Below are 25,335 nucleotides of genomic sequence, written 5' to 3'. Positions count from 1 at the left end.
TGGGGCAGGGTGAGGGCACACACATGATGCAACTAGTCCAAAGTCTTGCAGCAGGTCATTAGTAGACTCACAAATAGAACTCCAGTCTCTGAATTCCTGGTCAAGCATATTAGCCACTAGACTATGCTGCCTCTCTGTCTGGAGAAAGTGTCTTGTTTGTTCTAAATTCCTCACCCTTTCTGATTAGATAATTCAACCTAAACCTAACATGTCTCTTGTGGCCAGAAACCATAAAAAAACAAAATAATAATTCCAGCAAACAGTAAGACAAAAAGGCATGGAAAAATTATGTACTTTACCTTTGTGCCCATGTACCTATCAGAGGGGTATTTACAGCATTACATTGTGACAAATTATTGAAACAGTTCACAGACTTCACAATAGATCCTCTTTCCTTAGCCAGTTCTGGATCAGTAAAAAAACTTTTAGTACATATTTGAGGTTGTTAACATATCTATATTGTGCGATGGATGGCAAACTCCCCAAATATGCATCACCACAGTGGGGAGTGAAAGGGAACAGTTAATCAAACTGAAATCCTCTCTGCTTTGCAGTGTGGTTTAAAGATTATTTAGCAGCCAGTTCCTTAGACTGTTGAGATTCCTTTTCAGCCATCTAATATTTTTTGTTATAGTTTCCAGCACAACTTCAGTGATTTTTAGCTGTGATCCTTGGTCCTTCAGAGACCTAAAGAAGTGTTTCACCTAGAAGACAGGATAATCATTAATGCCTTGGGGGTTATTTTTTGGAGAAATGTCGGGTTAATTTCTGTCTGCATTTAAACACCTGCTGGAATTAATCATCCTGATGGTGGTTCCCTCAAAACTCAGGTGACATGCACTATGCTTTGCCACAAATCCTCTCCCACCTTCAGCCAAGTACCCTCCAAAGAATAAAAATTGTTAATACTAAAAATAAAACAGATATATGTCTATTAAAAATGAACTGAAATATGTTGACCATTCACTAACCCTGACCACTTGATACCCTTCCTTCAACCACACAGAGCCCCCCACTGACTTTGGCAGGGCTTTGCTTGGGCACAGGAACTCAGATGGTCCTTCCTGTAGAATTGAGGCCATGGATTGGATGTTATATCCTTCCTCCCCCTCCTCTCCCCACACCTACCCTTCATCCATTTATTGCTGCTGTTTTTTAAGATAGTCTTTGTAGCAAGGAGTATACAATGCCCTCCCACATGCCTGTGCAGCAACCTCAAGCGTTGGCCCCTTAATCATATATGTGGTTATGCAATGAACTGAACATTTTCCCTACATGAAACTAAAATATATAGACTACAGTACTGGCAATTACATGAATAGCCAAAGAATAAATCTCTTCCAGTATGCACAGAAAAGAAATGTGTATAATACAACAAGAGATCGAACACTTTTTCTGGACACTAAAATGTAACACACATAATATAAGCAAGTCTCATCGATAAGTTACTTTGGAATGACTGCTAACATTTTTGTCAAGCTATTAAATGGATTTTCAACTTTAACGTAACTTTCCTTTTCATCATTGTAACACTGAAAGAGCACTTTCTCATGAGGGCTGTTCTGGGCAGTTAAGCATTTTTATTTGTTAGCTTAAGAAATATGAGACTATAAATTACCAATAAGTATTAATAGAAAGTCACAAACCTCTTCTAGCTTGTCTTTGGAGGAAAAGCGAGATGTAGTGCCAACAATAATAGTTCTTATAGAAAAAGAGGCTAATTCAAACCTGTAAACAAGAAAGAAAAACTATACAGTAATATAAACAATATACCAATATCTGAACTGCACCTTGTATCGTACAGAATTTCTTTACTAGTCTCTTTCTAGTATGTGAATATTTTTTAGTTAAAGAACCGGATATGTTAATGGAGGATAGGTCCCCATCGATGGCTATTAGCCAAAATTATCAGGGACGTAACCCTATGCTCAGGCCAACCTTAAACCTCTGAGTAACAGAAGTCAGGAGTGGAAGACAGGGGTGGGTGACTCCATAACTGCCCTGTTCTGTATGTTCTTAATGAAGCTCTGGTACGGGCCACTGTCAGACACAGGACACTAGGCAAGATGGACCTGATCTGACCCAGTATGCTAGCATCTTTGTTCTTATGAAGTTACACTATCAAATTAAAAAATATTTTATAAACATATATCCTTAGCCATATGGATTTATAGCCACTGTAAACTATCAAACTGAAAGCATTTTCTATTGTCTAATTTGCTTTTCAGTATTTATGTTGTTTGAACTTCTCTCCATTTCTCCAAGAGGGACAATAAAAATAGACTAGTTCTAGCAGCACTGTGCAAGCATGGATCCTGTACCCCATCTTGAAGCGCAGGGCACGTGCTTCCTCTCTAATGAAGAAAGACAACCACTCCTGTGCTCATTAAATTGTCCCTGGGACCTTCAGGGTTACTTCTTTAGATCAAGTGGTAGGAGCTAGTGCTTTTGGGGCCCACTTCCATAAATGTATCATATATAAAAAATAAGTTAAGTGTCTTCTCTAGTGGAATAAATTATCCCTCTTTACACTCTTACTTGTCAGGATTTGCCACCAATGGTGGCTAAAGTAGATAAGCAAATACCAACTTTTTAAGAAGTTTGTTCCAGTTTTTTCTGACAAAATTCCAAGCAAGCCCCTGTCCCTCTGGATTTCTGGCAATAGCATGAAGAAGAGCTGCTAGATCCTGAGTCTTGATAACCTCACCTTCCATGCCCAGCTCAATTAACCTGTAAAAATTAAAACAGATCAGTAGCTTCAGCTTGTTTCTACTCAGCTTCTAGGAGGTACTGCTAGACCACTACTTAATGCACATTTCCTTTTGATATCACTGGTCTACAATTTTTGAGAAGTCGTCTGCTTCAGAGATAAAATGTGCTATTTATTATGTATTTTGATGTGCTGAATTCAAATATGACAATTAAAACAACTGATTGGCTACTGTTTCTAAGATATTTAAGTTTTTACATTTTATGTCTATATATTTAGTGTAGATAGTAGAGTTTTAATCATAAATTGTAAACCTAGGTCTTTTCATGTGTTTATGGTTGCTTTACATGATAATATTTCACCTGTCCTGTTTATGTAACACTTTAAAAATCAGCAAAAGGGTTATATAAATAAAATTTATTATGAAACAAAAGGCAAAAAACTATTCTGTACATAGTTTAGTCCTATTCAGTGTCTACTCGGCGCTTCTTGGCTTGTCTCTTGTATTCATTAAATGGAGCATCTCTTGTCACTGTCCAGCAACAGTCTGCAAGCATTGATGGGCTCCATTTGCCCTGATAGCATTTCTCCAGTGTTGCAATGTCCTGGTGAAATCGCTCGCCGTGCTCGTCGCTCACTGCTCCACAGTTCGGTGGGAAAAAAATCTAGATAAGAGTGCAAAAAATGTATCTTTAGTGACATGTTGCAACCAAGGCTTTTGTATGCCTTGAGGAGGTTTTCCACCAACAACCTGTAGTTGTCTGCCTTGTTGTTTCTGAGAAACTTTATTGCCACTAACTGGAAGGCTTTCCATGCCGTCTTTTCCTTGCCATGCAGGTACTTGAAATTTTCCACGGAGGTACTTGAAAGCTGCTTGTGTTTTGTCAATGGCTTTGACAAAGTTCTTCATCAGACCCAGCTTGATGTGTAAGGGTGGTAACCAAATCTTCCTTGATTCAACAAGTGGTGGATGCTGAACACTTTTCCTCCCAGGCTCCAATGACTGTCGGAGTGGCCAATCTTTCTTGATGTAGTGGGAATCTCTTGCACGACTATCCCATTCGCAGAGAAAACAGCAGTACTTTGTGTATCCAGTCTGCAGACCAAGCAAGAGAGCAACAACCTTCAAATCGCCCACAAAGCTGCCACTGATGTTGGTCATAGTTTATGCACCTCAAAAGTTGTTTCATGTTGTCATAGGTTTCCTTCATATGGACTGCATGACCAACTGGAATTGATGGCAAAACATTGCCATTATGCAGTAAAACAGCTTTAAGACTCGTCTTCGCTGAATCAATGAACAGTCTCCACTCATCTGGATCGTGAACGATGTTGAGGGCTGCCATCACACCATCAATGTTGTTGCAGGCTACAAGATCACCTTCCATGAAGAAGAATGGGACAAGATCCTTTGGACGGTCATGGAACATGGAAACCCTAACATCACCTGCCAGGAGATTCCACTGCTGTAGACTGGAGCCCAACAGCTCTGCCTTACTCTTGGGTAGTTCCAAATCCCTGACAAGGTCATTCAGTTCACCTTGTGTTATGAGGTGTGGTTCAGAGGAGGAGGATGGGAGAAAATGTGGGTCCTGTCACATTGATGGTTCAGGACCAGAAGTTTCATCCTCTTCCTCATCTGACTCAAGTGAGAATGATTCTGGTGCATCAGGAACCGGCAGTCCTTCTCCGTGGGGTACTGGGCGTATAGCCGATGGAATATTTGAATAATGCACAGTCCACTTTTTCTTCTTTGACACACCTTTCCCAACTGGAGGCACCATGCAGAAGTAACAATTGCTGGTATGATCTCTTGGCTCTCTCCAAAATCATTGGCACTGCAAAAGGCATAGATTTCCTTTTTCTGTTCAACCACTGGTGAAGATTTGTTGCACAAGTGTTGCAGCATATGTGTGGGGCCCACCTCTTGTCCTGATCTCCAATTTTGCAGCCAAAATAAAGGTGATAGGCTTTCTTAACCATAGTGGTTTTACTGCGCTTTTGTGATGCAAAAGTCACTTCACCACAAACATAGCAGAAGTTATCTGCACTGTTCACACAAGTATGAGGCATCTCTGCTCACTTTGGCTAAACAGAAATGTGTCCCTTTGCAAAATCAAACACTGACAAATAAGGGTATGTCTACACTACAGGATTAATCCGAATTTATATAATTCGAATTTAGGAAACCGATTTTATAAATTCGAATGTATTCGGCCACACTAGGCACCATTAATTCGGTGGTGTGCGTCCAAGCTACCGTAGTAGCATCGATTTCCAGAGCGTTGCATTGTGGGTAGCCAATAACATCTAATTGCCAATAACATCGAATTGCGGCCACACTAACCTTAATTCGGATTAACAATACCGATTTTGACGCTACTCCTCTCGTCGAGGAGTACAGAAATCGAATTAAAGGGCTCTTTAATTCGAATTAAATGGCTTCGTTGTGTGGACGGGTCAAGCGTTAATTCGAATTAAAGCAGGTAAATCCGAATTAAAGTCGTAGTGTAGACCAGGCCTAAGAGAGCACGACACTGTATGATTTCTAGAGCTGATATAGGGCAATTTGTTCAGCAGAGTGATGTAAGCTTCGTTATGATTGCATCATCCATGACTTCTAGGAATAACATGATGCAATTCATATCATGTATGACGCAATACCAGCTTCAGATTGCATCATTCATTGTTTTGCCTAAAAAGCAAGTACTGTCCAAACCCAGTCATAGATTTATTCATAGATCCAGTCAAAGATGTATTTTAGTCATTTCTGGTTTAAATTGAGATCCCTTCCCTTTATAACTCACTTATCCTCCGCCATTCTCAAGTCAAGGGTCGTATATACTGACCCAATAGCATATCTTGAAAACTAGAGCCAATCAACAATTTTAAGCATCATTTTCGTTCTCAGTGACCCAGAATTAGTAAAGTTTGACTACATTTATTTCAGAAGCATTTTGGCTGTAGAGCAGTGTTATCTTTTGTTTTAGCTTGTGAATATATTCAAACATGGGGACTAAATATAAAAAAGGAGTATGGAAAATAATGTGCAGGATGACAGTTCAGTGCTTTAAATAACTTGAAAATTGATAACTAAGTGGTGCTACTACAACTTTTTCACATTATAGGAATAACTGTATCACTGACTTGTAGGTAATTGATTTCAATAGGGGCTTCTGCATAAAACCTAACATGGTAGGGCCCATAATCATCTCATAAAATGAGGTTCTTCTATTTTGTAAGAGGACTGTTGGTTGCTCAGTAACTTCCAGCTCAAATCTTCTCAATTAACAAAGTAAAATGATTTATTTGAATTGCCAACCCTGCAAACCCAGAGTGGTATCTGAAAGTCCTGGTGGAGTCTTTTTGGCTATTCATCCACACTAAACATTCTGCATTCTGTAATTTTGTTGATGATATGCAAGCCAGAATAGAATCCAGCTCACTCTGCTGGAGCAGTATTGGCTCTGGAATGCTAACAAACACTTGTTTTAGTCACTATGTACTCAGACCTGACTGAATACAAACAGGAAACACATCTCTTAACTGAGAACAATTCTTACATGGTCACTTTTCAGAACAGAACTACACTTCAAAGGATTTGAATTTCTTTGTTGCACGTACTGTATACATAGTATCTCAAGAGCTTCTTTCTAATGGCCTTTTATGTATCATCAACCTCAGGCCAAGATCCCTTAGGGTAGCATCTCATCAATAATTATTTAGGAAAGTGATGAAGTAAATAAAAAAAATACAGTTCCAAATTTTCAATGTGTTTCCCACTGCTGTTGAGATTCTCACAATTCCATAGTGCATTGGTGAAGGAACTTGGTATTGTTTTGTATTTAATAATTAAGCAAAGACAATTCTTACTTTGTCAGTTTTTCACAGTCCCTGCTGGTTGTCAAAGCATAGAGGATTTTGTTCTTTTCTGCACCTGACATCGAGAGACTATACTGCTTCAGTAGATAATTCCACCCTGCTATTGTCTGTGCTCCAACTGCGTAGACTGTCTTCAGAACATCCGCTGGAAGGCTGTGGCATCAAACAAAGAAAGGGAAAGAGAAGGAGGATCAAATGACTTTTTTAGCCCTGTGTAGCTCTTTCTACTTTCTGTCTACACAGATGTACAATATTCCAAGAGTCATATGCCAGGTTTGTTTACAATTTATTTTTCCCAATGCTCTCCCATAAAGTTGCACTGAAGGACATGGTAATGGTCAATTTTAGGGCTGTGCAGCATTTTCTGCAATTTTTTTTCCTGCCCATTTTCATGTCCCTGAAATTTCACAAGAAAATAATTTGGTTGCAAAAACGTGCAAAATCAGAAATGTTAACGTTACCATCTTAAAACAATTTTGGCCATTTTTTTTTTCTGAAAGATTGAAAAGATTTTTCACAAAAGCGGGCCAGTTTAGAATTTATAAAAAAGTTAGGAAATGTTTAGAATTTGGAGCATTTTATATTATATTGTGAATATTTCACACATCTTTAGTCAAGTCCTGTTTCCACCTAGAATAACACTCCAGAAAGCAGAAATGCACTTTTCACCTTTTCTGTGAATCTATGTATTACCAGGAAATAGCTAGCCTGGAAGGATTCTAGTAATTTTGGACATTGATATGAGTTCAAGTAGGATAAGACAAGTGACCTGGTGAATAAGAAATCCCCTTGTCTGGAAGTCTACTCAATACTCAAGAAGTCACTGGTCAGCACAGATGATATCACCAGCTACCCTGTCCCTAGTCTCTCCTTCTTGGGAAGATTATGGTGAGCCAACTGTGACATTCACTGACGGTGTGACTTTGAGTGGCTGTAATTAGTACATGGGATAGAACTTTTGGGCTCCCAGGCCTGTGCTTAGTACACTAGACCACACTCTAGGGAAGAACAGTACTGCAGTCCTTTGGATGGATGGCAGAGCAGTGAACTGACCTATAAACAGATTAGGAGACTTGCATCATTCAGCAAGGACTGGAAATGCTACAGTGCACTTGTACTATTAAAAGGCAATGAGTTGTAGAGTCAGGGTGTGGAAAAGGTCAATGTTTCCTGGTACTGTATATCTTGCACAAGCACCAGAAGTAAAGAGAGGAAATATTTGCACATAATTACAAAATAAGGCACAGGGGAGACTGGAAAGTGAACCAGTCTGAGAACTAATTGAGGTTCAAGAGACCAAGGAGAAAATTAATCCCATTACTGCTTGTTCACCCAACTCTGATGTTGTGAGATATCATTACAGTACACATGGAGCAGCTGGGGCAAAACAGACTATTCCAAAGCACATAATGTAATTAAATGTTAAACAAGCTATCGATTTATCCACCCACCCTCCCAATAATCTTGCAAAAATCTATTTGCCCACCAACCCAAGGAAAGTTACTTCTTTGGATGGGCAAATAAAATATTAATAGTGTTTTCATGATCACCAGTCATTGTTGTGCAGACCAGGGGTGTGGAAGTAATTTTCTGCCTGGGCTGGTAAATTTCATGACAATTTTGTAAGGCATGTATTTATGGTATTTCTAGCATATCCATCAGCAGAATAAACCACAACTGTTAAAAGTGTGTTATTTCTTTGTTTAGCTGAGTAGGAAAGGAAAGAAAGACAAGTACTAAATGATACCTTTAACTGGATTAAGATAGGAACACAAAACTATTGGTGGTAGATGTGTATATTTTGTATCACCTCTTTAGGTTACTCCAGTCAAATATGTCCCCTATGGCTTATCCATTTTTAATATCCAGCAATGAAGCAAGTGACAGTGGATATCCTTATGAATCAAAAAATCCACATTTACAACTTCTTATAGTGTATGGTGCTCACCTACGGTGGTGTTGGGGGCTGTACAGTACCTGGCTAGTTAGATTTAGTAGTTATATTTACCATGGTACCATGCCTGTGTCAAGCATGGTAAGAAAAAGATTGTATTCAGCCCCAGGTTCAAGAGGGGATAGGAAGAATGCATGATGAGCCTCTCACTTGCACATCCATGCAGGAGTTGGGAACAATGGTAGACCTTGCACTCATTCAAACTTCTGAATGCATGAGACTAGTGCCACTGCCAGAACTTTGTTCTCCAAAGTGGGTAAGAAGGGGTTGGGGTCATGGCCCAACACACCCTCTCCTGTGTCCAAAGGAACTAGGAGGGCTAAACTTCGTACAGTGCACTCTCATAAAGGGTGCTGCAGTGGACCCCTTCCCTGGAGCTCCAGCAGCATTGTGCCTCAGACACAGTGCCTCCTAGAGTTACTAATGTGGTGCACCTCTGCCCTTCCACCAGTGCAGGACTGACCTGAAGAGTCACAGCTTCTCAGTGACCCAGAATTAGTAAAGTTTGACTACATTTATTTCAGAAGCATTTTGGCTGTAGAGCAGTGTAATTTGGTATGTTTTTTCCCATTCTAGATTACAAAAGTTTCCTATTCCAACTTTCCTGTAAAACCTTTGCTAGAAAAGCAAACTAAACCCCAGTACAGGATGCCTAAATGAAAAGGAATGTTAGAAAGCAGGTAAGCCATTTACTTTAACGTCCCACCAGATCCCATCCACTTGCTGAAAAGCTTGTCTGCCTTCTGGATACAGGGAGGATATTGTAGGTCACACGCAAGCCTGAGGAGATCAGAACGAAGCATTCTGTCAGAGACTGAGCCCTCATCGCTCCACGTTTGCCTGTCAATCACTAGCTTAAAATGCTGCAGGATGTACCTCTGCAGAGAGAACAGATCACAGTTAGGCCCTAGTGCCACAATCTATGTAGTGCTGTGTAAATGTATATAAATCTGCTTTTCAACAGTTACCCAGCTGTACTCCACTCATTACAGCTCCAGTATTCAGAAGTCAAACTCAAATCTGCTATGGTATCTACTCCAAAACACTGTTTTGTAACAAAGCATGTCCACAGGGCATCCGCAGCTAAGCTAGCTGTGATCACACTCAAAAACATCTGATAAGTGCAGTTCTGCTTAACACAACATAGGTGGCAACCATCAGGTTTTTAAATGGGCCTTTATGCAGAATGAACAGGAACACTGTGTCTCCCTCCCACACAAAGGTCAGAGATTATTTATGTATTGGCCCCAAGGATCTTACAGTCTATATTGACTTAACATTGGCGGGGGCTAAAGAAGGGAGAGAAAAGCAAGGAGAGCTTTCCTGTGCTTATTAGCCAGGTGGCCCCAGTGCCACTGGAATGCAACCCCTGACGCCACGCTACTCACTCTGCAGCAGCAGACTCATGGGGTAACTCCAACAACATGAGTAAGGCCAGCTCGCAATTGAGCAGCAGAAACCACAGCCATGGGCCATTAGTGCATGAGTTGATAATGTGCAGAACGACAAGAGAGTGGAATGTGGTGTTTTAGAGCTTGGCTAGTTTATAAATAGAATCCTTCAGGAATTTGAGGATTTTTTCCTTCTCTTTTTCTTTCAAGAGGAGAAGGAGGACACTTTCTGAATACTAACTGAGCATTCGTTCCATGTGTCCCAATTCCTTACAAATAAAATTTAATTACAATTTTTTTTAAAATTAAAAATGGACCTTAAGGTTTTCTGTGACATCAGAAATATTTCTTCTCTCCATCATGTGGTAGAACATTTCCAGGTAGCCCAAGCCTTGCAGAAGTACTACGTTACTGGATTCATGTCGGAGATATCGTGTCAGATCAAGGGCTGTGTCCAGCGATAACCTTCCTGCACTGAAGAAAAAAAATATACGCAAGCTCAAAATGTGCACGTTTTATAGTTTTGTACTTCTCAGCACTTTGTCTCTGGGTATGTCTACACTACGAAATTAGGTCGAATTTATAGAAGCCGGTTTTATAGAAATCGGTTGTATACAGCCGATTGTGTGTGTCCCCACATAAAATGCTCTAAGTGCTCTAGTCGGCGGACCGCGTCCACAGTACCGAGGCTAGTGTCGACTTCCGGAGCATTGCACTATGGGTAGCTATCCCACAGTTCCCGCAGTCTCCGCCGCCCATTGGAATTCTGGGTTGAGATCCCAATGCCCGAATGATGCAAAACAGTGTCGCGGGGGGTTCTGGGTACATGTTGTCAGGCCCCTCCCCCTCCGTCAGAGCAACGGCAGACAATAGATTTGCGCCTTTTTACCTGGGTTACCTGTGCAGACAATATACCACGGCAAGCATGGAGCCCGCTCAGCTCAGCTCACCGTCACCATATGTCATCTGGGTGCCGGCAGAGGTGGGACTGCATTGCTACACAGCAGCAGCAGCTAACTGCCTTTTGGCGGTAGACGGTGCAGCATGACTGGTAGCCTTCATCGGCGATCTGGGTGCTGGCAGCCGTGGGGCTGCATTGCACCAGCCCTTGCCTTTTGCCTTTTGGCAGTAGATTTATTTATTACTAGGTTTATTACGACTGGTAACCGTCGTCATCGTACTGCAGTGGCTGTCAATCATGGGCACCTGGGCAGACATGCTCAGTCCTATCGAACTGTCTTGACAATGATGGCTATCAGTCGTAGTATGCTATTTTCTGCCAAGCGCCCAGTATTTTCTGCTAAGCACCCAGAAGAGGCCGAGGGCGATCTGGGTGCTGGCAGACGTGGGGCTGGCAGACGTGGGGCTACATTGCTACACAGCAGCAGCCCCTTGCCTTTTGGCAGTAGATAGTATATTACGACTGGTATCCATTGTCGTCATACTGCAGTAGCTATCAGTCTTAGTACACTAACTGCCAAGCGCCCAGTATTTTCTGCCAAGCACCCAGAAGATGCCGAGGGCTATCAGTCATGCTGCACCGTCGTCTTAAGATGTAAAAAATAGATTTTTTCTGTATTCATTAGCTTCTCCCTACCGCCGTGAAATCAACGGCCTGCTAAACGCAGGGTTTTGAGTTCAATCTTTGGGGGGGGGGCCATTCTGTGTGACAGTTGTTTGTGTTTCTCCCTGATGCACAGCCACCTTTGTTGATTTTAATTCCCTGTAAGCCACGTCGTCACTCGCCCCTGCCTCCCTCCGTCAGACAATAGTTTCGCGCCTTTTTTCAGCGCAGACGCCATAGCACTGGGATCATGGAGCCCGCTGAGATCACCGCAGCAATTATGAGCACTATGAACACCACGCGCATTGTCCTGGAGTATATGCAGAGCCAGAACATGCCAAAGCAAAACCAGGCGAGAAGGCGATTGCAGCGCGGCGACGAGAGTGATGAAGAAATTGACATGGACATAGACCTCTCACTAAGTATGGGCCCCAGCAATGTGCAAACCATGGTGTTACTGGGGCAGGTTCATGCCATGGAACGCCAATTCTGGGCCCGGGAAACAAGCACAGACTGGTGGGACCGCATCGTGCTGCAGGTGTGGGACGATTCCCAGTGGCTGCGAAACTTTCGCATGCGTAAGGGCACTTTCATGGAAATTTGTGACTTGCTTTCCCCTGCCCTGAAGCGCCAGAATACCAGGATGAGAGCAGCCCTCACAGTTGAGAAGCGAGTGGCGATAGCCCTGTGGAAGCTTGCAACGCCAGACAGCTACCGGTCAGTCAGGAATCAATTTGGAGTGGGCAAATCTACTGTGGGGGCTGCTGTGATCCAAGTTGCCAGGGCAATGAAAGACCTGGTGATATCAAGGGTAGTGACTCTGGGAAACGTGCAGGCCATAGTGGATGGCTTTGCTGCAATGGGATTCCCAAACTGTGGTGGGGCGATAGACGGAACCCATATCCCTATCTTGGCACCGGAGCACCAAGCCACCGAGTACATAAACCGCAAGGGGTACTTTTCAATGCTGCTGCAAGCCCTGGTGGATCACAAGGGACGTTTCACCAACATCAACGTGGGATGGCCGGGAAAGGTACATGATGCTCCCGTCTTCAGGCACTCTGCTCTGTTTCGAAAGCTGGAGGAAGGGACTTTCTTCCCGGACCAGAAAATAACCATTGGGGATGTTGAAATGCCTATCGTGATCCTTGGGGACCCAGCCTACCCCTTAATGCCATGGCTCATGAAGCCGTACACAGGCAGCCTGGACAGGAGTCAGGACCTGTTCAACTACAGGCTGAGCAAGTGCCGAATGGTGGTGGAATGTGCATTTGGACGTTTAAAAGCGCGCTGGCGCAGCTTACTGACTCGCTCAGACCTTAGCGAAAAGAATATCCCCATTGTTATTGCTGCTTGCTGTGCGCGCCACAATATCTGTGAGAGTAAGGGGGAGACATTTATGGCGGGGTGGGAGGTTGAGGCAAATCACCTGGCCGCTGATTACGTGCAGCCAGACACCAGGTCGGTTAGAGCAGCACAGCAGGGCGCGGTGCGCATCAGAGAAGCTTTGAAAACGAGTTTTGTGACTGGCCAGGCTACGGTGTGAAACTTCTGTTTGTTTCTCCTTGATGAACCCTCCGCCCCCCCCCCCCGGTTCACTCTACTTCCCTGTAAGCCAACCACCCCACCCTCCCCTCCCCCCTTCGAGCACCGCTTGCAGAGGCAATAAAGTCATTGTTACTTCACATTCATGCATTCTTTATTAATTCATCACACAACTAGGGGGATAATTGCCAAGGTAGCCCGGGATGGGTGGGGGAGGACGGAAGGAAAAGGACACACTGCAGTTTAAAACTTTAACTCTTATTGAAGGCCAGCCTTCTGATGCTAGGGCAATCATCTGGGGTGGAGTGACTGGGTGGCCGGAGGCCCCCCCACCGTGTTCTTGGGCGTCTGGGTGAGGAGGCTATGGAACTTGGGGAGGAGGGCTGTTGGTTACACAGGGGCTGTAGCGGCGGTCTCTGCTCCTGCTGCCTTTCCTGCAGCTCAACCATACGCTGGAGCATATCAGTTTGATGCTCCAGCAGCCGGAGCATCGACTCTTGCCTTCTGTCTGAAAGCTGACGCCACCTATCATCTTCAGCCCGCAACTTGCTCTGTTCATCCCGCGATTCAGCACGCCACCTCTCCTCTCGTTCATATTGTGCTTTTCTGTAATCAGTCATTGACTGCCTCCACACATTCTGCTGTGCTCTGTCAGCGTGGGAGGACATCTGGAGCTCTGTGAACATGTCATCCCGCGTCCTCCTTTTTCTCTTTCTAATCTTCACTAGCCTCTGTGAAGGAGAAACATTTGCAGCTGGTGGAGGAGAAGGGAGAGGTGGTTAAAAAAGACACATTTTAGAGAATGGGTACACTCTTTCACGTTAAATTTTGCTGTTCACATTACACAGCACATGTGCTTTCGTTACAAGGTCGCATTTTTCCTCTTATATTGAGGGCCTGCCGGTTTGGTGTGAGAGATCACTCACGCAGTGCCAGGCCACAGATTTCGGCTTGCAGGCAGCCACGGTAAGACACAGTCTTTTGGCTTTTTTAACCTTCTTAACATGTGGGAATGGTTTCAAACAGTAGCGCTCTCATTTCCCATACCAAGCACCCGTTGGGTTGGCCATTTGAAATGGTTTGCAATGTAAAAGGAGGGGCTGCGGTTTCAGGGTTAACATGCAGCACAAACCCAACTAACTCCCCTCCCCCCCACACCCAATTCTCTGGGATGATCACTTCACCCCTCCCCCCCACCACATGGCTAACAGCGGGGAATATTTCTGTTCAGCAGAGCAGGAATGGGCACCTCTGAATATCCCCTTAATAAAATCGCCCCATTTCAACCAGGTGACCGTGAATGATATCACTCTCCTGAGGATAACAAAGAGCGATAAGGAATGGATGTTGTCTGCATGCCAGCAAACACCGGGACCATACGCTGCCATGCTTTGTTATGCAATGATTCCAGACTACGTGCTACTGGCCTGGCGTGGTAAAGTGTCCTACCATGGCAGACGGGATAAGGCAGCCCTCCCCAGAAACCTTTTGCAAAGGCTTTGGGAGTACATCCAGGAGAGTTTTCTGGAGATGTCCCTGGAGGATTTCTGCTCCATCCCCATACACGTTAACAGACTTTTCCAGTAGCTGTACTGGCCGCGATTGCCAGGGCAAATTAATCATTAATCATTAAACACGCTTGCTTTTAAACCATGTGTAATATTTACAAAGGTACACTCACCAGAGGTCACCTGTGTGCCCTCAGGGGATGGGAGCACGCCTTGGGTGAGTTCGGGGGTTACTGGTTCCAGGTCCAGGGTGATAAACATATCCTGGCTGTTGGGGAAACCGGTTTGTCCGCTTCCTTGCTGCTATGAGCTATCTACATTATCTCCATCCTCATCTTCCTCGTACCCCGAACCCGCTTCCCTGTGTGTTTCTCCAGTGAGGGAGTCATAGCACACGGTTGGGGTAGTGGTGGCTGCACCCCCTAGAATGGCATGCAGCTCCGTGTAGAAGCGGCATGTTTGCGGCTCTGCCCTGGACCTTCCGTTTGCTTCTCTGGCTTTGTGGTAGGCTTGCCATAGCTCCTTAATTTTCACGCGGCACTGCTGTGCGTCCCTGTTATGGCCTCTGTCCTTCATGGCCTTGGAGACCTTTTCTAATATTTTGCCATTTCGTTTACTGCTTCGGAGTTCAGCTAGCACTGATTCATCTCCCCATATGGCGAGCAGATCCCGTACCTCCCGTTCTGTCCATGATGGAGCTCTTTTGCGATCCTGGGACTCCATCACGGTTACCTGTGCTGATGAGCTCTGCGTGGTCACCTGTGCTCTCCACGCTGAGCAAACAGGAAATGAAATTCAAACGTTCGCGGGGCTTTTCCTGTCTACCTGGCCAGTGCATCTGAGTTGAGAGTGCTGTCCAGAGCGGTCACAATGAAGCACTGTGGGATAGCTCCCGGAGGCCAATAACGTCAAATTCCGTCCACACTACCCCAATTCCGACCCCCTAAGGCCGATTTTATCGCTAATCCCCTCGTCGGAGGTGGAGTAAAGAAACCAGTTTAAAGGGCCCTTTAAGACGAAAGAAAGGGCTTCGTCGTGTGAACATGTCCAGGCTTCATTTGAATTAATGCTGCTAAAGTCGACCTAGACACGTAGTGTAGACCAGGCCTCTGTCTCACTTTGCCCTGTCAAAAGAACTAAGGATTGTAAATCAGGTGTGCTGGGCCATATTCTCAGTCCTGCTGCTGACTAAGGACCCGATCCACTGCCCACTTAAGTCAATGGAAGTCTTTGACTTCAATGGACATTGGATGAAGCACTAACTATGTTATCTTAGGCAAATCACTTAATCCAAGTTTGTGTGTGAGTTTTGTATGTTAATCATGAGGATAATTACTGTAAGACTTTTGGGACCAGAGTCGTTTTTCTCTTATTTTTGGAGCTCTACAAACATAACAATAAAATTTGCCTGTCTCACAGGGTGTTCTGAGGATTAATGGATGACTGATTGAAGTGCTTTGAGTAAAAGATAATACAGAAATAGCCATTTTTATTAACTGGTCTCATGGATAGCAGGTACGACTGCCTGACCTAGTTTTCAGTGCTCTGTCATTTGCTTTGTGCCATACATCCTGTCTTTTGATGTAGAATCCATGTGGGCTACTCAAAAGAGAGTGTGAAATGTCATCTTCAGTTATTTGGTTCAGATAAACCACAACAGGAGGTCAGATCATTGGTGAGCCCTACATATGTCAAGCAGATACCCTTTTATACGTTATCCACAATTCCTTAAAATTCTCCACACAACAACCAATGTTATCCCGGGGATCCTCCATGGAGTCAAGAACAACAACCCATCCATCGTCATGGTTCGCCACTTTCCCCTGTCAAAGCCTTGCACTCTCTCTTCACATGCTGTGGCCCCATTACTCTACCTAGCATTCTAGAGGGCAAACAGTCTTCTCTGATCATCTTTAAACTACCTGCCAGGAGGTGCCCAAAGAACAAGAGAGAGTGAACAATTACAAAGAACTCAGCCAAAGCAGCATTTTGGAGTAGACACTAAGTAGGGTTTGAGCACGACTTCTGAAGACTGTAGCTGTAGTGAGTGGAGTACTCACTGACTGTTAGATTCACTAATGTTCCTGGCTTCTTCTTCTTCAAAATATCAGAACTAATGGCTAAAAAAACCTCTGTGACCAAGTGTGTCAGGCTTTCTTCCACAATGCACCAAAGCAGACTGAGTTAGTTGGTACGGCCTTAGAAAGAACTTTCCAAATAATTAAGCCTGACAAAGGGATTATTATGTGAGCTCTTGTGACTTTGCTCCAAGTATAATTCTGCACTGTCTTCATGCACTTTGCCAAGAAAAGATGTCATGTTCATGAAGTTCTGCAAACTCTGCTTTGCCCATTTAAATGGCAAAACAAAAAGGATCACTTCTCTACTATGACTTCAGGTGATGCATATCCTATCTCTAGCTATGTGTTTCAAGAATTAATGCTTATTTTAGAACAGTGTTCTTAGTTCTACACATATTAGATAGTATCTTTACTTTAGATGTTTTATTAATTATATTTTCTTTTCTTGTCTAAAAGGCGATAGAGTCCTGCACTTTTAAAAGAAGTTATTGGAGCAAGAAGCAGCAAGAGCATGTACAGTATTTCATGTGACCATTATCTTGTATCTAGGTACATATATGGGCCTCATCACCCTAGTATCTGAGCACCTCCTGGTCATAAACAGATTTCATCCTCATAAAACACTGTGCCAATCCCCATTATGCAGATGAGGAACAGGGTAGAGTAAGTGACCTGCCCAAAGGCACACAGGAAATCTGTGGCAGGGCCAGGAATTGAACCTGGCTCTCCTACATCCCTGTCCAGAGCCTTATCCACTAGATCATCCCTCCAATCACAACATCTGTTGTGCCATTAGTTAGATGCTACTGTAGGAGTGACTTGCCAAAGGAGCCTCTCCATCTTCACCCACTATTTGAGGTGCAAAAGCCAAGAGTTGGGCACACAAAGCAGACAGTTGCAGAGGTAACTCTCCAGTTTCTGTGTGGAACTCCCACTGGAGCTCACTAAAAGACAGGTGTTTGAGAGCACAAACTTAAGCCCTGATCCTGTAATGAGCTCTGCAGGGGTGGACCCCTGCTCCTGCACCATTCTCATTACAGGAACAGGACCTTAGAATGCATTTTTTGAAAAGGTGGCCACTCTGACCTACACACCGTGGGGGAAGAGGCAGACACAACAGCGGCCACTACTAAAAGAAAGCCGGGGACATGAATCTCTTGTGTAGGAGTTAGCATCTCGCTCAGTACAAAAAGGACAGAGGAGGCCTGGATGAAATCTCATTGGGGCAAAACAGCATAATATAAAGATGATATTGGTAGTTTCCCTTTGCCTAGGATTATTACTTATTATTTGTAACACTGTAGCAACTAGGAGTCCCAGTTATGGACCAGAACCCCATTGTGTTAGGCGCTGCACAAACACAGAACAAAAAGATGGTCCCTGCCCCCAGAAAAGCTTAGAATCTGGTATTAGACAAGAGACAACAGGTGGCTACAGCGAGATAGATTGGGGGGGGGTGGACACATAAGAAAACAATTAGAAAATATCTGAGTTCTGCATATGTGCTCATCCGAATTTCTCGATTATGTAGGTCTCTTTGTACAAGGCAGCATTCCAACTCACAAGTAAAAGATTCATGGTCTCTGCTAACTTGAAGTGGAAGTGACCCTCCTCCGTGGATGTAACAAGTGCCACCTCACAAGCTGACTGGAGACACACACACCATTTAGCCATCACTCTAGCCCTGCTGCCCCAGTGGCTCAACACCACAACAATCCGTGAGTCCTGTGGGCTGTGTCCAAACTTGGGGAAATGAGGGGTGCCATACCCAGCTCTCTCAAACCTCCTTATTGGCCGTCCTCCTTGGAAATGATTCAAGCAAGCATGTGCAATTAAAATAGTGCATGAAATTGATGGCTAACCTTTCTCTTCAATTAGTTTTCAAAGACAGAAACCTGCTGTCCAAAATATAGTTTCCAGGAGGGATGCACTATTTGATCTTTCCCAAGCAAAGTCTTCTAAGAAAATTAAAAAGAAAGAGGTGGCCTGTCTTTATGGGAAAGAGCAATGAGCCCAAACCATCCCCACATGCTGGTAATTGCCTTCAGTGAAATTAAGAGAAAGGTGATGAAGTGAAAGCCAAATAGTTTTCCCTCAACCTCTCTGTATCAGGACTCTACAAACCTATGAGGAGGTCTGTTTTGTTCAAGGAGCATCAGCTTCAGGGTTATGCTTGACCTAGGGAAGCTGGGAAATGTTTACTCCTCAGCCCTTGCATAGTCTCTCTCACTATTAACTAAATATTTTGCTGCTCAAGGCAATCCTCCTTTCAGCCTGTAGGAGAGTCAGCGCTATGTTCAGGAAATGAGTTCTGTGTCTTTGGCTTCTGGATCCACATCTCACAGAGTGATACTAAAAATTAAGTTTGAATGTCTCTGGCTCTCGCTCTGATGGTCCAGTTTTCAACAGGAGGTTGCCCTCATGCTAACAAAAAAGTGACCCTGTGACTGGGCCTGAAAATACTGCCAAGGGCGTGTTCATAGTGGTGCAAACTGTTAATTAGACACCTGTGTAAATGTCTGAATATGCATTCATCCAATTTGCACATGATACAGCAGTAAATGCATGCACCGTAGCAGGTGCAGTTTATTCTTTTGTTTTGGCACACAGATCTTTGCTTCTTCCCTGTTAAAAATTGGTATTTTTTTCATCAGATTAAAATAGGAAAGGTTTGTTACCTGACCAGTTGAAATGCATTGTGGATCAAGTTCACTCGGTCCTTGTGGCTGAAAAGGGTGTGGTTCTTATCCAACAGTTTAATGATGTTGTCCCAGCCGTTTCCTTCATAGTGCACAATGTAATAGCCATTCATGTCCACATTGAATTTCACCCAGGCGACCTCTCCCTCCAGTTCTAGTGTGTCTGAATGGGAGAGAGTCACATGAAAATTTTTTTTCCCGACATATGAAAAATTAAAATGAAAGCATAGGCAAATATTACACCTGTCAGTGGCTTCACCTGGGGAACTGTGAGATTTACCAAGAAGACACCTGAAAATGGAATTAGAAAGTTATTTGCTAACCTGAAGTCCTCATACCAGAGAGTTTTTATTTTGGGGGCTTATCTACACAGTGCATTAGTCCACACCAGAAGGGTGTAAACTCTTGTATACACTGGCTTGTTGTGCATCAGCTGGCCTGAGGGGACCTGTTGGCTTGCACTAACAGTTCCCTAGTGCACATTAGTGTAGTCCATTTTCAAACATTAGGGAACTTTTAGTGCACCTCTCTAGTGCGCATTAAAATGTATACCCCTTCAATGCGGACTAGCACGCCATGTAGACAAATAGTTTAGATTGAGAATATTTCAACAGGTTGAGAACCCAGTGGGATTTATGGGATTGGTAATGGGAGATAGGTCCTTTTTCCTCTCTTCTACTTTGCTGGATCAAATCCTGCTAGATCAACAGTTGTCGCCGTTTTGTAGCTATTTGACGGCTTATGTGAAATTGGCTGGTGTTCTCTGTCCATTTCTCAGCAAAGAGACCAGTGACTGAATAGACTTGGGAACAAACTAAGGTAACATAATCCCTCCAAGTCAGGGTACCCTGCACAGTAGCTGGCCAGAGGCAGTGTGGAAGAGTTTCCACTGCCAGTACAGGACCTTTCCCAAGCACTAAATGCTCTCTCAACCTTTTTGTATTTGTCCCTACCTGGAATCATTTCCCAATTTTGGCCGTCATGATAGAAGTTAATATTTGTGTGTGTTATTTAGAAGAAACTCTTGGAATTAAATTCAGTTCTTAAAGTCATCTGTATGTTTTATTGACAATGGTAGCAGAAACTCCAGAAACCCTCCCCCCCCCCCCCGCACTTCAACCGTATATATTAATCTATAGAGTAACATACAGGTCTGCCCACTACAGTTTCTAGGAGAGGACCAGAAATTCTCTCTGTCAGGAGCTGCATCTTGTCTCCCTCAGCTAGAGGCAAGGGCATGGAAAAGCAGGAAGTGGAAGTAATATAAAGAAGGGAACAAACGGCTCCACAGAGGGCCAACCCCTAACACATATCCTTAAAATTAATTTTATTTAGGAAATACATTTCTTTAAATTGATTAGTAAAGGTCAACCTGTTGTACAGTTAAGGCAATCAATTTACTGATTACAAAACCAATGATCAGACTTCATTACCTGTTTTAGTTTTTAATGTGTGTCTGTGAACCGTGTTGGAGCTGCTGGTGATGTATGTGAGTGGGATATGCCAAAAATACCTGGGAGATAAAGAAAAAATACAATAAAGGAACACTTGCTTTCACAGAAGACGACTGATTTGCTTTACCTGTGTCTGACTAATCATAAACTGGCGAGCAATAGAGAATGAGACTGAGTGCTAGAAATGTTAACCTTGGTATAACTATGCAGAAGTCCACACCAGTAGTCCACTAACAGAGATACCCCTCTCAATGAAGGATCACTTCTCTATCCAGGTTTGAAATGGCATTCTACATGCATATAAGGGAAATCTGCATATTTTAAAATACTAGCATATCAGTTCTCTCGCCCACTGGATATTAAGTGTGTGATCCTCTCTTATAGAAGGGTAGCCTCATCCTACCTCCACTATGGTACCAACCAAGAACACATTTCACTTTTCAGCTTCATCCTGTTCCTGTGGTTAAGTCCTCAACAGAGTCTCCCATTATATAAAGTCCTGTTACATTTAGCCTCTTATGTAGTCCTACCCTTACAGTCAGCTGCTGATTTGCTCCATGCCAGTAGCCAGGAAAGTGGACATCCGCTGTCCATCCTTGCCAAGTCAGCAGGAACACTTGTACTATGCCTCGTTCAGATACTTCATGTCATCTATTGATAAACTTACCTCCAGCCTAGGCTGACCTAAGTATATTAGATGGTAATAATGTAATATCAAGCTGCCAGAATATCAGGCACCTTTTCCTATACTGGAAATTGCAGCAACAGAACAAACACCACATAAGTAGTATTACCAAATTAAGGTAAATGTGGATACCTTGACTGCAGGTTAGCCCATTCAGGGTCTTCTTCAAAAACACCCTTAAGGAAGCGCTCCTGTCGCAATCTTAAGGTGTTTCCTTCGAATTTAACAAGAACCAGTGGGATCCCTTTCTGAAGTGTCCAAGTGTTCATCATCTCTTCGATCTCCGTAAGTTTCCCCGTACGACTGAACTGAAATGACCACAGACAAACTATATTCAGTGACGCACTTAAAAGTATCCCCCAAAAATAAATCTGTACACATTTGGGTTTGCAGGCCAGACAGCCAACGCTGGCAATCTGATAGACTCTGGTTTGAGTTTTGGTTCTGGGAGCTAGCCAGGACCTTATGAGCAGCAAGTTTAAATGCCATTCAAGAAATCACAATGGTCCTCCCTGCGAGAGTGATGATTATGTACAAGACATTCATTTAACAAATAATGGCAACTACGGTAAAGCTTTTACACTGGGAAGCTGTTACAGTAAGAATGCCAGTACGGGTATTTACATATACTTACAAATTGTAAAGAGATCCTTAAGAAGCATAGGTTTCCCAGTCCATCTTCTCTGCCCCCAAAAGACAGTGTTTTGTTTTGTTTTTGGTAAATCTCCTGTATGTGTCTCAAAGAATAATCTCATGCCTAAGGCACAGAACTGGGAGACAGTAGAACTGTGTCCTGCTCCTGGATGTGCCATACACTTCCTGTGTGACTTTGGGCAAGTCACAATATACCTAGCAACAAGTCGCGAATGGTCTAATTTTCAAAGGTGCTGAGCAAGGCCACTAACCAAAATCTGGACCAGATTCTTGGATGATTTGTGACCAGTCTGTGCTATTCCAGAATAAAAATGCATCATGCAATAACATCATTCAGAAAAAGTCTGTGATTCAATTTATTGACCAATAACATGTTGTCCAGCATGTGACATACGGTGGGATTTCTTTAGTTCAAAGCCATTCTTTTCTCCTAAATTTTGGCTTGTTTTTGGTTTTTTAATTCACTCTTCCTCACTTCAAACTTATCTCTAGTGAGGAAAGCAAGTGACATACTCCACTGCTCTATAATTTAAGTCCAGGGAGTGCATTTACTAAATGCAGCATATCTAGAACTACTTTCTCCAGAGCCTGAGTGCATCAAGTCAAGGGCAAGCTCAGCACTGCCAGTCTGAAGAACTGAGATGCAAGATTTGTTTTCTAAGCCCTAGAGTCAGCAGCAGGACATTGTGTCATATCATCACCTTGTCAGTCTAGTGTTTTATCTTCTAATAATTTACTTACTGTGCTGCTAAGGGGCCTGGAAGCTGTATAGCAAAAGTTGCCAGAAGAGAAGTGACTTTCAGAGCAAGTCTGTAAAACAGAAAAGAAAGGTGAATCCTGCACACTCGACATATTTTTAGAAATGTTTTTTTTTTTTTTTAAAACCCAACAATACAGCAAAAAGAGACCAATCAAATAACTTAGTAAATCTGAAGTTACAAACGCCACTCACAAAACAAAGGGCTACTAATGACAGACCCTCACCAGTGCTTCTTAATCTCTCATTTGAGCATATTCAATAGATATGTTTCTGCATAGATAAATTTAACAGTGACAGACAACATATACATTAAATTTTTCCAATGTTAAATATACAGTAGAATCCCTCTAGTCAGCACCCAAATAAATGGCATATCTGCTTAATTTGGAGGATTGCCAGTGAACAAATTCATTGTGATGATGTTCGGTTGCTAATTAATGGATTAATGACACACCTTGGGCTAAAACAGTGTAGAGAATTAGGCCCATCATTGTGAAAGGTCCATTTGTCTGTTACATTATGTCCTGTCTGAAAGATTGTTTGCAGCTGTTTACTGCTATGAACTGGTGTTTACGAACATAAATGTATACTGTGCAGACTTTGGTTCATAGTATGCTCCTTCCCATTGAATTATGGCAGCTAAACAAATCAGTATTGCATTAATGGGGAGTTTAATTTTTTCAAATTATTATTATTTATCAATTTTTTTCAAATTATTCTGTTCAGCGATAAAGTAAAACTGTAAATAAGAGAGCACGAGAGAGAAATAGAAAGTAAGGTAACAATACTTATGAATACAGCTCTGAGAAAAAAGGGAAGAAATTAAATATGAAGATGTTTGATTCACCACTGTATTTTTGCAGTTTTAAACCAGCATAAACCCATTTAAAACTACCATATACAATTAAATAGATCGTTGAGTTACACACCACTGAAAAACTGGAGTAATGCAGTGAATCAGGCCCCAGATGGCAGAAGAATGTACTTATATGATAGGGACACATTTTCAACAGATCTCAAAAAAACAGACTATAAGTTTTGCAGGTGCACTAATTTTCATACAAACCCCCTACATGCATGAAAATTGTTTAAGTAGGTGTAATGGTGTGACTGCAGTAGTGACCCCTTGTGGATGTTCTGGGTGCCCTGATGCAGCTGCGTGTCTCCTGGCGGGGAGGATGAAGTCTCTATCTCCAGAGTCCACAGAGGCAGCCCCACCCCAAAATGTTCTACAACACAAAAGCAAACATAACTGACTACTGGGCCATCCCCCAGTGTTCCAGTTGTGGGAGAGGCATTCTGCCCTTTCCTTCAGGCTTGGTTCCCAAACTGTCTCTGCTCTGAGCATGCTCACTCCTTGGGGTCTTGCTGTTCCTCCCCAGTGGCATTACAGAGACAGGCCTGCTAGCCAGAGCAGTCACAAGTGAAGCTGCCTTTCTGGCCAGTCAGCCCCGGACTGCACCAGGCTCTCTCCTTTTATTCCTTCTCCATGTGTGGCATTGGCTGCAGGTATAGCGGGGTGGGGCTAGCTGGGCCCAAAGTCTCTCCGTAACCCCTTCTCTGCTGGTGTGGGACACTCTGCCCCATCACAGCAGGCATCTGCCATTCTGATTGGTACATGCAATTGTAGGGTTTGTGAGCAAATTTTACATATGTATTTGCATGAGACAGGTGAAAATTTGGTCCATAATTCAATGCTTTGTATGTTGCCCAGCATGAGCAATTCATGTGAGCCTGTGATAATTGAGACTATCACTTTTCCATTTCCATGCGTGTCTGTGTTGCTGTATTACAGTTTCATACTACTCATGTCCAGCACCCACTAGTCAAGGAAATTTTGACCCCAGTTCCACATGATCTATAAGTATATGCGTAACTTTAAGCATGGTGAAATCAGTGAGACTTTTTGTGGGCTTAAAGCTAAGCATGAGCTTTGCTGGATTGGGGCTAGGGTGGTGAAAGATACTGAGAGAGTTGTAGGCATAAGTCCCATTCTTGCAATGAGCTTCACGTGGAGGAACTCCTGAGCCTGCATGGAGTTCATGTACTGGACCATTTATTTGGAATGTGCTGGGGGGTTTTCAGCTCAGATAGGATAATCCTGGTTATTTTAATGTAGTTTTGGTGAAGGCAACTGAAAAAAAATAGTATGCAGTATAATCACTAATATATTCCTCTATTAATTGCATATAAAATCTAAATTCCCTATTTGAAACTACTGTATACATGGATATAATACAACATATTTCAACAAAGGACAGAACTTGCATTGGCCATGCTGTTCCACAAGTCATTATTCTTTGCATTCCTATAGCTGTACTTCTTCAAGTAGTGAATTATTCCTTTCTGGAACACGGCCTCAGATAGGAAATCTTGGAGCATCTTCAAAATACAAGCTCCCTAAAACAAAAAAGCAGCAAGTATTCAAACAAATGGTTTTACATTACA

The 25,335-nt window shown here is 43.0% G+C and overlaps 1 protein-coding gene across 1 annotated transcript in view; it reads right to left on the bottom strand.

Moving 5' to 3' along the window:
• Positions 1-560: 560 nt before the first annotated feature.
• Positions 561-25,335, bottom strand: part of LOC135880148 (endoplasmic reticulum aminopeptidase 2-like) — a 38,260-nt gene continuing 13,485 nt past the window's right edge. Inside the window, exons 8-18 of the mRNA XM_065406301.1 lie at positions 25,156-25,287; positions 22,869-22,937; positions 21,606-21,781; positions 20,768-20,847; positions 19,314-19,497; positions 10,255-10,411; positions 9,240-9,424; positions 6,584-6,745; positions 2,590-2,730; positions 1,647-1,728; positions 561-704 (exon numbers count right to left, since the gene is read on the bottom strand). Coding sequence (XP_065262373.1) covers positions 561-704; positions 1,647-1,728; positions 2,590-2,730; positions 6,584-6,745; positions 9,240-9,424; positions 10,255-10,411; positions 19,314-19,497; positions 20,768-20,847; positions 21,606-21,781; positions 22,869-22,937; positions 25,156-25,287 — 1,512 coding nt within the window. The remainder of the gene's footprint in view (positions 705-1,646; positions 1,729-2,589; positions 2,731-6,583; positions 6,746-9,239; positions 9,425-10,254; positions 10,412-19,313; positions 19,498-20,767; positions 20,848-21,605; positions 21,782-22,868; positions 22,938-25,155; positions 25,288-25,335) is intronic.

Source organism: Emys orbicularis, chromosome 6 (assembly GCF_028017835.1).
Source record: "Emys orbicularis isolate rEmyOrb1 chromosome 6, rEmyOrb1.hap1, whole genome shotgun sequence".
NCBI classification, from domain to species: Eukaryota; Metazoa; Chordata; order Testudines; family Emydidae; genus Emys; species Emys orbicularis.
The sequence above is the reverse complement of the archived record's forward strand: the minus strand, read 5'-3'. Positions and strand labels throughout refer to the sequence as shown.